Source organism: Grammomys surdaster, unplaced genomic scaffold, assembly GCF_004785775.1.
Source record: "Grammomys surdaster isolate TR1022 unplaced genomic scaffold, NIH_TR_1.0 251, whole genome shotgun sequence".
NCBI classification, from domain to species: Eukaryota; Metazoa; Chordata; class Mammalia; order Rodentia; family Muridae; genus Grammomys; species Grammomys surdaster.
In genome coordinates, this window is record NW_021604692.1 from 672,651 (window position 1) to 685,184 (window position 12,534).

General features: G+C 45.7%; 1 protein-coding gene across 1 annotated transcript in view; it reads right to left on the minus strand.

Moving 5' to 3' along the window:
- The window catches only part of Ninl (ninein like), a 65,846-nt gene that overhangs the window by 33,988 nt on the left and 19,324 nt on the right, over nt 1-12,534 (minus strand). Inside the window, exons 2-5 of the mRNA XM_028774932.1 lie at nt 7,183-7,376; nt 6,632-6,728; nt 1,640-1,812; nt 147-213 (exon numbers count right to left, since the gene is read on the minus strand). Coding sequence (XP_028630765.1) covers nt 147-213; nt 1,640-1,812; nt 6,632-6,728; nt 7,183-7,365 — 520 coding nt within the window. The 5' untranslated portion in view covers nt 7,366-7,376. The remainder of the gene's footprint in view (nt 1-146; nt 214-1,639; nt 1,813-6,631; nt 6,729-7,182; nt 7,377-12,534) is intronic.

A 12,534-nucleotide genomic window follows, 5' to 3' on the forward strand; every position in this document is an offset into this window, starting at 1 on the left:
CAGTCTCTGGGATGATGCCAACATTCCAACCACCTCTGGAGTAGGAAGGACCCTACAAGGGCCTCACACACATATAACATGTAGTTCCCAAGACATTGCTCTCAGCTTGAATCAGACACAGCATGAAATAGGAAGCTACTGCTTACCTTGTGCTTCAAATAACTCATTCGGAGGTTCTTTAGCACTCTCAGCGTCTTCATCTGACTTGAGGCTCTATGAAAAAAGGGAAGGATATGAGTTCCCCAATGGGTGACACGGTGGGTGGAGCACCAGGAATAAGCACAAAGGATGCTGGGGTAGGAGATGGTCACTGAAGATGCACTCTGGGCTGGCACCCCCTAGGCCAAAGCTAAACAGGCTGTGGTCCCACTAAGCAGAGTTTTGTATGCTGTAAAGACTAACACCCTTTCCAAAGCAAAGGGTTCAGAAATAAGGTTTGCCACATGCCTTATTCTGCATACTCTGGCTCATTAGCATAAACTACCAGCAGGCCATACTGAAAACACAGAAAGCTCCTGCATCCTACAGCAGAACCTAGCCAGCTTTGACAGGAATTGTCCCACATTCCACTCATGGAGACCTTCAACAAATATTGTGATTATCATAGCCCTGTACACAATCCTTAGTTTAGCAATAGAAGGGCAAGCCTCTGTCCCTTTAGGGGTTCTGGGGATAGCACAGTCCATAGTAAGTACAAACAGCAGAGGGGATAGGGCTATCAAGGAATGTGTGAGCTAAATAAAAGCCTCACAGTATCAGCAGACCAGAGTTAACACTAGCTTCTGAGCAAGTGCTATGTGACCTGCTGATTCCCGAATGAATGCTTGGGTGATCAAGATTCCTGTAAAGCTGTCCCAATTCTCAGGGGCCAGAATGCATGTTGGTAATAAACATTCAATTTCATTTTTGTAATGCATTTAACTCATCTGACTACAGAGTGTTCTCTGTGTTTATTATACTCTGAGTCAGAGATGAAGTATCACATTGAAGGTGGAGGGTTACTAGCTCAGACATGTAGTAACCCACCAGGCTTTGCAGAGGTTCCTTTTCCCACTGAGACACCTCACCTACCCAATACACAGATTTCTTTGCATATAGCAGGAAAGGCTCCATTGCTAGCCACAACAGGCTCAGGGGCAGGGAAAGAAAGGGTCAGCTCCAACACTCCAGGAGGCATCCAGCTGGACCTTGCTGTACTACAGATGTGTGGGCCTTGGCATATCCTGAGGCATACAGTACTGTGGATTCAGTACCCACATTCCTAACCCTGAGGCTTACCAAAGGCTTCTTTTTCCACTCCTTGGCATATAATGATCCCGTTCTGAAGCCCTAACTTGGACTTTCCATAATAAAAGGAAGGTGTGGCTGGTGGGCCAGGAGAGAGAAATAAAGGTCACAACAAAGTCCCCATCATTCCAAATCTGAACGTACATGGCCTGGGACCCAGAGTGCCCCAAATAGAGAAGAGAGCTTCAAATGAAGGACAGCTGTCATGTGTACCTAGACTGCTAACAACTCAAGTTGCCCAGGAACTTGGTTCCCTGCCACACTGTCCAGGACAATTCTTTTGGACAGTGACAAATTAACAATTACTTCCCTAATGTTTGGCGGTCTAAATGGGAAGGGCTGGCTGACTAACCTCCACACTTTCCAGAGATGCAGAGCGTCTCAGCGGAGGCTTCACACTGCCCTTGGCCTGCTGTTCTGATCCATATTTGGTTGCGGTGGCAGAGTTACCGAGCTCAGGTAGGCTCCGACGGCCATACCACTTCGAGCCACTCATGTACTTCGGTGGGACAGCGCAGGAAGTAGCTGGAAGGAGAAGAGGAGACAAGTGGAGAGGAGATGGCTCTGAAGCGGGCTGTAGGCCCTGCATAGTGACATGACCCTCCCTTAGAAGCTGAACAGTTAACCCCTAGTATGGCTCACAGACACACTGCTGAACACCTGTTAGTCTGAAGGACACAAGGACACACTGATCAGCTGATAGTGGATGTCCTATTACTTGAAACAAAACTGGGAAACTCAGGTTGGGCAAGCACACTCCTACTGAACACCAGGTGCTCTTTACATTTTCTCTAGTGTATTTTGGTTTTGTTTATAGAATGAGACACCAACAGTCCAAGAACACGTAGCTAAAGAACTGAGGACTATTCCCATAACTCCTTCCTTAGTGGACTGGAATCAAGGTCGCAGCCAGTGAGTGCCCCAACAAGCCAGGCTCAGCCACCATCACAATAAGCCAATTAAAAGAGCCAAATTAATGGTGAAAAGCAGATGCACTCAACGTGTCCACATTAAGAACAGGGATAAAGAAACCCAGTGACCCCCTCCTGTGGGAGAAAGGGACCTCCAGGGTCCTGCCTGGAGGTTAAGGTTTAACTTGAAGGCAAGAGATATGTATACACTGGCACTTCCAATTAAGGTATGGTCCTTCCTCTTCTGTGACCCATCACTGTTTTGACTCCAGTCTCTCCTGCAAGGTGGTCTGACAACCTGTCAGCACTATGTGAATCCTTTTGCTTTCCTAGGGACAAGATTTCCCTTTAACTGATACCAGAAGTCAGCAATTTTCTTCTCTCAGTATGAGACTTCTAGTAGAAATCTCAACTCCCTGGGTGCTTTGTTTCAATGGTCCAGATAGAGTGAGGGACACATGTGCCTCTTTAAAAACTCCTCACTCTTGCTAGGTATGCTGGTTACATTAGGACACCAAATCCTTGGGGCTAGAGGTACTTCATAGGCAAGCATGAGCCACAGACAAAAACACACTCTGCAATCCTGTACAGTCTGAAGGCCCAGGACAGCTGCAGCACGGACTGTGGTCTCCAGACTGAAGAGAATACTCTACACCCAACACTTGCTTGTGGTTCCTTCTTCCTCCAATCTGCACAGCTACACCGTACTAACTAACGTGGGAGGGGAGCACAGAGAAGGCCACAAGACAAACAGTCATGGGATAGGCTGTAGGTTCAGGAGAAGATGTCAGGATCAGAATTCTGAAGGAGTGCAGCTAAGGAGATGGAAGAGCCCACTGGGATCAGCCTGGCCATGAAGCTGAGAAGCCCTCCATACATAGCAGATATGTCTTGGCTTTTATCAAACAGATAGCAGCCTCACAAAGCCAAGAGCTACCTGGCCTCTTTCCTCTGTGCTGATGGTTACTACCTGCCGATCCTGGGACCATCAGGAGAGAAATCTGGGTGACTTGGAGATGAGGAACAAGGCTTGGTGAGGTCAATGCTAAGTTCCACTCTAGATATGCTGAATGTGAAGTGATAGTGTAGCATTCAAGGTGACTGTAAATCCACAAGATGACTGCTGGGACATGTTACCAGTCCTCATGACTATCACATGTTATGTTATCCACAACAGAATAGGCATTGGCAGGCCAGGTAGTGTCCTTGAAGGGACAGAAGTCATGGGGCATGTTGAGAGAAAGGAAAAGGTTCTATGTCCACAGAGAGAATTCAAGAGAACACATGAGACAATGCACTGAGGCCAGAGTCAATTCCCCACAGCAGAGAGTGGAAAAGTGAAACGTCAAGCAGCCCAACCATTCTTTGTCGAGAGCTGTGGATACTGTCCTTGAGACCCCGAAAGCTGTCTCTGGCACTGTGGCCTGAACCCTTCTCGGAGGCCCTGACATGCTGTTCTCTGTCTATCTGTGATGTTGATAACATTTTTAATAAACTTCTTATCTCCAACAATCTGCTTCAGTGTGTTTTATCCCTAACCCAAGACCTTCAGGCATGTAAACAGAAGAACAAAGAGAATACAATTTAGTTAGAGTCTTCAGGGCTAGCAGCCAGCAGACAAGCCAAGGTTAGTACCTGACAAGGCAAGTCAAAGATGAACAGAGGGAAGGTCAGCATGTGACCACCATCCTAACTGGGAGAGCACTGCACAGTCATTTTTCCAAGAGATATGTTAAAAGCACTAAACATCTCAAGTGAAACTACCTGTCTTTGTCCAGTTTCTGCCATAAATCCTATAAAAGGCCCCTACAACATAGCTCTGCAGTGTTTCCTTTGTTTGGAACCCCTTGCACTCTATAGAGGTTCTCTCATGTTTCCTTAATAAATCTGTTTGCTTGGCTCTCAATAAGGAGCAGTTACAAAATAAAAGCTCTTGTCAGTGACTGGCTTCCATTTGTAGGCAAAGTACAGCTGGGCATGGTTCTCCCATGGCTCTTGGGGAAGCACCTTCTAGTAGGGATAGAAGAGGACACCCATCCTGTGCAGTGGGGAACATCAGACATCTGGGCAACCTTACAAAGGATGCTCATTGTCCTCCTCTCCACCAAAAGGCCTGCCTCCAAGGAGAGCCAGGCCACCAGATCAAGGCTAAAGCCACATCCTGGAGTTATTCAGGCACAACTCAAATGCTGCAACTTGCCCATACTTCTCTTCCTATGGGCTTCCTTTTGTCCAATGGCTCCCTTCATACCTTTGTTGTCCACGTTCTATTGTTCGAAAGAATCCAACCAGAACAGCCCAAGGAGAAATATCCCTCCATCATGGAGAAGTACTACTCAGAAAAGGGGACCCACAGGGCTCTTCAGCACAGAAGCAGCAACAGCAGAGCAGTAGCAACAATGACTCCCTACAGTGGGCTTTCCCATGAGGTGGGAGCACAGTAAGTCACGGGGACCTAGCATTTTCCACCATTCCCCCAGTCAGCCCATCACATCACCAACTTGATACACACTGCAAAACATCCTGTAGGAGCCCCACTGTCTGGCTACAGCCCTGGATACCTATGTGCTATTAGTAAGTGTAATGACTATTGAGAAAGTGTAAGAGGGTTGGAAAGTGAAGCCCACTTAGTTACATGTTAATGGCCTTTAACAACAGGAGGGGGAACAGAAGTGCAGGACTGCTATTCCTAATCCAGGCATTTAGCCACATAGATAAACACATTCAAATGGCAAGGTGGAAGTCACCAGGGGAGAAGTAACTAGGAATTAGGATGAAGATGTTGCAATTGGAACCAAAAAGGCAAGAAGTATAGACAGATGGGTGAGGAGCAGGCAGTGGTGAGGCACAGGAGACAAGGAACAGGGAAGTTAGAGAATGACAAAGACTTAACCAGACTCCAGCCTGGAGAGGGAACACAGAACTGACCTAGCTCTGTCACCGCAAGCCACAGCACAAGGTCAGTTAGGGTAGTAGGTAGACGTTTTCAGACTGCTGTATAGCTATTTCCTCCAAATTGAAACACTCCCTCCTCCAGTCAGGAAAGATTTTCACAAGACTGGCGAAGCTAATAAAACTTATCAGACTGAGGAAGCTCAGAAAGATACCAAGATTCACAAGACCCTTGCCCAAGATTATAACAGCACTGAACAACAGTTAGAGGAAAGGCTGGTGGCGCCTCGGTGAAGTACCCATGCACCCGTGAGTAACCCTCATAATCTCATGGGCTTGCCCACTGAGGCTTGGGTAAATTCATGTGTTTGGTCTGCTGTCAGTGCTCTGTCTAGAGTAAACACTGTTGTTCACATCTTGTCCCTAGAGTCACACAACAGAGAAGGGCAGAGGTTGGTCTCTCTCCAGTGACATGAGGGGTAGTGTTTCAGGAAGGGCATGGAGCACTTAGTTGAGAAAAGTTTTTCAGTTTCTAATTCTAAAGAAAAGAAGAAGAATGGGTAGTAACCCTCTTCACATCTTTGCAGAGACAGGTGCAAGACAAATACTTGTGGAAGTGGTGTGGGGCTGACGAAGACTCCAAAGCGCTATCTATGTCCTGCGCCCAGAGCCTCTGCCATGAGACAGGAGGTGGGGAAGAGGATGACCATGTCATCCAGAGCAAGAAGCATAGTGGCCTGACACTGTGTGCCTGGGGCTCAGGTACCGGGATGCAGGGACTCAAATCCTAGCCATCGTGTACTATGGAACAGGGATAAATCTCTCCTCAGGTCAACTGTGGGTAAGACAGCCCCATGGAATTTCTAAGAAGGTAGACAGAACCTACATAATATACACATGAAGCTCAAGGAATTAGAAGAAACTTGGTGTGAGCCATTCCATCTGCCTGTCACTGTGACTCATCTCCATGGTGTGAGCCATTCCATCTGCCTGTCACTGTGACTCATCTCCATGCCTCTGGTCCCAACTAGGATCCTTCAACCTGCTGAACGATCATTTCCTAAGCAGACCAGCCTCCAGCTATCTCACACCAGGCCCATTAGTTTGCACCCCATAATCCTTGGGCCTGGTGGCTTCCTGCCATGTGTCAGTTGTATTTATTATCGTGTTCCTGCCCCACAGCCATTTCCACAATGGATTCCTGCTAGCCCTGTTAGCACGCTGCAACACCACTGGCTATGAGAGCAGATGCTACTGTCCAGGGCAGAGGGCCAGTCTACACCTAAGGTCCCTGAGGTGCTCCACCTCTTGCTGCTCCACAGCCCTCAGTGCCTTGTCAGTGGCCTTCCTACAGGTAATATAGGTTACAATCTGATGACAGTCACAGAAGAGGAAATTCCAAATATTCAGCTCAAGTCTGCACTTGATGGCTCGCTGGTAACAAAAAAAAGGAGGCTAGAATTTGAATGTTAAGGTACACTCTGAACGGCCATAGATAAATAAAGGAAAGAAACTGAAGTGCTTATAGGAAATCCTCTTACCTGACTCTGAAGAACTACCTTCCTCATCAGAGGGTTCTATGCCAGAACCAGATGACAGCACAGCCACAAAGCCTTCCTTAAATTCCTCAAAGTTAACCTGCACAAGTTTCAGTAAGGAGAAGACACTGTTACTTTCCACAGATTCACATTTAATTTCATGGACGAAAAATCCCCATGGAGTCTTTTTTTCCTTAAAAGACTGCTGATTATTGCCTTTTGGAGTAAAGATGTTCATTTCACTTTTTCAATTATGTACTAGAAGAATCTATTACAGAAGGTAAATATGAACCACCATCCCACCACCAAATAAACCATTTTACCAAACTAAATCAAACCATACAAGAGAACAATGGCAGCTGGCATAGCGGGCCACATACACAAGGGTGGGTGTGGCTGCTGACACTCCCTGAAGTTCTTTTTTCAATCCCTAGAACATGGCTCATTGCTGGTGACAATTCTTCCCCAAGTCTCTTTCTTTGGGTGCTGTGTACCAAATGCCCGCGCCAGTGGCACAGCTCTGCACTGTCCCTTGGAGTGAGACCACAACTCACCCTGGCCAAGCGGTCATCTCCAAGAAGAATGTGAAGGAGTGCCGGCAGCTGCTCCTCCAGGCCAAGCTTAGTACATAGCTGGGTCAGCTCTTTCTGATCCAGAAACCCGGTCCCTGTGGTGTCACAACTGCTGTAGACATCCCTGAGACGTGACACATAGTGGTTCTCTTCTTCGTTGTCCATCCCATAGCAGGCTGGTCATGAAGGAGAAAAGCAAGGTCTCAGGTTAGGAAAGTTTCTTAGCCCCATTTCCTTCATGCCTACACACTGGACAAAAGCAGATCACAGAGCTAGCATGTGGAAAGAGGTACTGGGAGCCCTTGTGGGATCCAGGAGAGCGAGAGGCATCAGCTTCTCTCTGCAGGAAGGGCTAGTGTCTATATGGCAGGGACCCAAGCCATCCATCAGTCAGCAGTCACCAGAAAAAAGATTTTATTCTTGTGTTTTTTAAAAAAAAGATATAGAGTAACCAGAAAACAGATGAAACCCGGCACATGCCTCCATGCCAGCTCCATGTGAGGCTGAAGCAGAGGATTTCCTGAGCCCAGAGTCTGAGGTCAGTCTGGGCAACATAACAGCATCCTATCTTCAAAGACGGAAATGAGAAAAGGAGAAAAGGAGTGAAAGAGAGAGGGAAAAGGGGGGAGAGGAGGAGGAGGAGGAGTGGAGAAGAAGAAAGATAAACACAGAAAAAGCTCAAAGTATGCATAATTCCCACCTTAAAAAAATGTTAGTGATATTTTGGTGAGCAAACACTAATTTTCAATATACATCCCTGCACACACTTTTACCTTATAAACACAAAGTCTCTCTCTTATAAATAAAAATATCTACTTAAAAACTAAATTGGTAGGGTAGTAGACACATCCAGGATGTCCCCATCACGCTGGACAAATATGTGATAGAGAGGTGGGAAAGACGAGGGAACAGGATACTATGTGCACAGACCAGACCAGGCTACATATGAGACTGTGTCTATAAGCAAATACAAAAACTAGTTCATAATGTAAGGATACCTAGGATTCACTAAAATTTGTTTGTTCCCTTCCCAATCATCTATTAATTAGCTAATCAATAAAGAATCATGAAGAGGTTGAAACAGGGAACTGGTCAGTTTCTTGCCTCCTAAAATATACACTGGGTAGATATGAACTCTGTTCAGTGAGTAATTAGTGCTTCGTATAGCATTTGTCTATTAGAGACCTGGGGAAAGTGGAAGTCAGTCTATACCCAGAAATAGTTGTCTATCAACTTTTGACATTAGAAAACTTAAGAATGGCAGGCAATGGATACAGTTGGATCTTTCTGTAATCGTGAGACCTTGCTCCACCCTCACCACAGATTTAGGCGACGGCTGAGAAGACTACAAGACATAAATTAGCATATTATCCCCAGTTATAAAAATCTGGAGTGCGTGGGGTTGGAAAGATCGGTTAAGTGCCTTTTCTGCCAATAAAAGAGGCTGGAAGTTCAATTGCTGGCACCCACACAGGGTGACTCACAGCCCCTAAACTGTCAGTTCCAGGGGGTCTAATGCATGTGGCTTACACAGATACCTGCACTCACACGTACACACCCACTCACATACTGACAAGTAAATAGAGTTAAAAATTCATTGAAAAGTTTCTAAAATCCACATTTGGGTTGTAAAATAATATTTAGGTATCTTTAAAATATTAGTGCTCTAATTAAAATCATCAATGCAACTAGAACATTTTTTAATCTACAGAAAACATTCTTTATTAAAAATTTATTTATCTTTCTTTTATGTGCACTGGTGTTTTGTCAGGTTCCCTGGAAGAGGAATTACCGACAAGTGAACCCAAGTCCTCTAGAAGAGTAGACTGTTATTTTTTTTTAAATATTTACTTGTTTAATGCACATGAGTACACTGTTGCTGTCTTCAGACACACCAGAGGAGGGTGTCAGATCCTATTATAGATGGTTGTGAAGCACCGTGTGGTTGCTGGGAATTGAACTCAGGACCTCTGGAAGAGCAGTCAGTACTCTTAACCTCTGAGTCATCTCTCCAGCCCCTGAATGGTCACTAATGCTGTGATCTCACAGGGAGCCATTTTAAGGAAAAACAGACAGGTGTCCATATAATGCACTGTCTAGGGCTGGTTTGTGTCCTTCTGTGCAGAGAGCTGTCTGGTGGAGATCTGAAAGACTTGGTGTTTGTGACTGGTTGGACTTGGTGGTTGGATCGGATTTGAACATTGGTGATTCTTTAGACTTCAACCATCAGCTATGCTTCAACACAGTAAGTTCTTTTCCTGGCATCTGTTTGCACCTCAGAGGCTTTGTTTTCTGTTTATGTGACTTTATTCATTTGGGGCCTTTCTTTTCAATATTGTCTTCTTATTTTTTTTTTCAGTTTTCATTTTGCTTCATGAGTTAATATCCATCTTTTTTTCTCTCCTCCCCCTGCTGTGTCTGTCTGTCTGTCTGTCTGTCTGTCTCTATCTGTCTGTCTGTCTTTCTTTCTTGATATGTAGGCCACTCTGAACTCAAATGAGAGTTGCCTGCCTCTGCTCCCTGAGTACTAAGATGAAATGCATGTGCCATCACTGCCTGGCTAACAATCATTTTCTTTTCCTGACTTATCATTAGATTTTGTCACTTTCTGTTACTGTCTATCCCATCCCCCCTCTTATCTTTCAAATCTGTCATAGTCCCCCTTTCCAGTCAGCCCATCCCCAAATCACCAAGATCCTGCATATGAGGAGTAACTTGTGGTATTGTCTCTGTTGGGCTAGATTAGGTTATTCCATGAAACACAGTGACCTCAAAGTACATCCATTTCTAGAAAATGACAAATTTTCATTCTTATTCATAGGTGCGGTGTGATTTTTGCCTCCATCTTGTATATATTCTGTGTTTACCTACTGGGGCAGGTTGCATACCATGCATTTCTGGGTAAAGCTATCTTGATGTCCAAGTGTGGCCTTTAACTCAGTGCTTTCCCTTCATAATGGATATCTTAGGTAAATTTGTCAATGTGTTGTCTTTTGATATGGGGATCCTTGTTCTCCTGACTAAAATGTTGTCTTCCATTGCCCTTGCTTTCTTTCTGCTCAGAGCCTTCTTCCTTCTTTCCATCCACTGCGTTTGTCTTTGCTTTGTTCTGGTTTCCCTGTGCCCTTGAGGCATCTCTAGACTTGTCTTTGGAGGTATCTCTGACTTTGAATCTTAGGATCTCTATCAGTAAGCTTTCCTAGAAGTAATTCTAATTTGTTTTCCCTGCCATCCTTACTTGCTGTAGCTCCTGGTGACTCTGACCAAGAGAAGGGAAGTGTGGTAATGTCAAGGGAGCTGGAGGCTAGTTGCCACAAAGGGGACACCCTAGCACAGGATTACTACATCCTGGGCACCGTAGATAAAGGGTCCTTTGCAGAAGTCAAAGTGGCTCTCCACCTTATGATCCAGTGGTGGCCATCAGGATACTGGAAAGGGGCACAAGTACAGATTTCCTGGTCATCTCTGAGATTGATCTCATGAAATCACTACACCACAGTCACATAATACAGTTTCTGTAGGTCATCGAGACCAGGCATAAAACCTACCTGGTGATAAAATATGCAGCCCGGGGATACCCACTGAAATACATCAATAAGCATGGGTATCTGAAGGAAGAGGAGGAACGTAGCATATTTACGGAACTGACTTTGGCCGTCAACTATATCTACAGTTAGAATACTGCCCACCAAGACATCAAGGCTGAGAACATCCTATTGGATTGGGAGGGGCATGTGAAATTTAGTCATTTTGGTTTGGGGAATAACTGGCCTCTGGGGAAAACTTCAAGGGCTTTTGTGGCACAGCACAATATTGTGCTCCTGAGGTGTTCAGTCACACAATATGATGGCCTTCCATCTGACATATGGAGTCTCGGATGCTATTATACTATTTAGTTACCAGCCATCTTCCCTTTAGACACAGTGCTCTCCAAGATAAAGTATGAAATCCTATCTTGGAGCTGTTGGATCCCATATCACCTTTCCCCAGAGCTTCAAGACCTATACTGAACAAAGTAATGACAGTAAGACCCCACAATGAGGCCATCTATCCTGGACGTATTGCCACACCTGTGGCTGCACATGATCAAGACACATTGAGATCTTCAGAGGAAATCCCTAGAGAACCAGAGCCCAACCTTGCTTCTGCAATGTTTTTAATGGGCTATAACATTAAAGAGCTCAGAGATGATTTGAGGGAACGGAAGTCTACCCGGCAGCCCCAATTTTATCACAATGGAGGGCAGGGTGGTACAATGGACCCTACAAAAGCTCCCAACCTTCCTTGGCCTGTAAAGAGGAGAACCAGTACCACCACCCTTCCCACCTTCACTTTGCCCAGTCACTCTGAGCTGCCTGTAGATGGGAGGAAAGGCTGTAAGAGGAGGCATGGTGTGCCTCCCACCCTTTCTTCACTTAAGAGTAGCTTCCTGGAAAACACCTCGCCACTAGAGGGGCTTACGTCTCATCTCAGAAAAGAGACATTCAGAGAGATGGAGATCAGCATGGAGTCCACATCTTCATCATCATCATCAACAGTAACATCATCATCATCATCATCATCATCATCATCAGGAACCACATGCTCACTGTTCACATCCTCACAAACCTCAACCTTTGAAAACATGTAAGATGTGGCCAATGAGAGCTCTGAGTTTACAGACACAAGTATAAGCATGTCTTCTTGGGAGTCCACACCCAGGAGCTGCTTCCCAATGAGGAGATCCGGGAAGAGAATATAGGCACCGAATCCTTACAAGACAGCAGCTCATCCTCCTAGGGGTCTACAACCAGGAGCCCATTTCCCCTGTGAGAAAATCCAGGAAGAGAATACAGGCACTGACTCCTTACAAGACAGCAGCTCATCCTCCAGGGAAAGAGACCATCAGGGGCATCTCTGAAGGCAGTGCCAGGCTGTGTCCAGAGTCCAACTGAGAAGGTGGGGATGGAAGGGCCTGAAGAAGAGGATTTTCAAAGCCTTAAGGAGCTTGTGTTGCTGCTTCTAGTAACAAACAGCAAAATCATGGCAGCCAATGAAGAGTGCTTCAGAGACACAGGTTAAAACAAGTAGGTGTGGTATGATGGGAAAGGATACACTCTCTAGTTTCTTCTTCCCCTAATATATTCCAGCATTCACATTGAGGGGGTTGGTGACATTGTATCTATCATGCCAGAGAGAAAAATCCCGTCCTGTCCTCCCTCCTCTGAGGAATCCTCTAGTGTTTGAGCTACATGTAGACAGCAGAGGATAGTGACCCAGTGCTGGGCAAGGATGCTGGAGAAGGATTGAAGGGATCAATGGAGCACTGGGGAGGAATCAGAAGGGATCAATGGA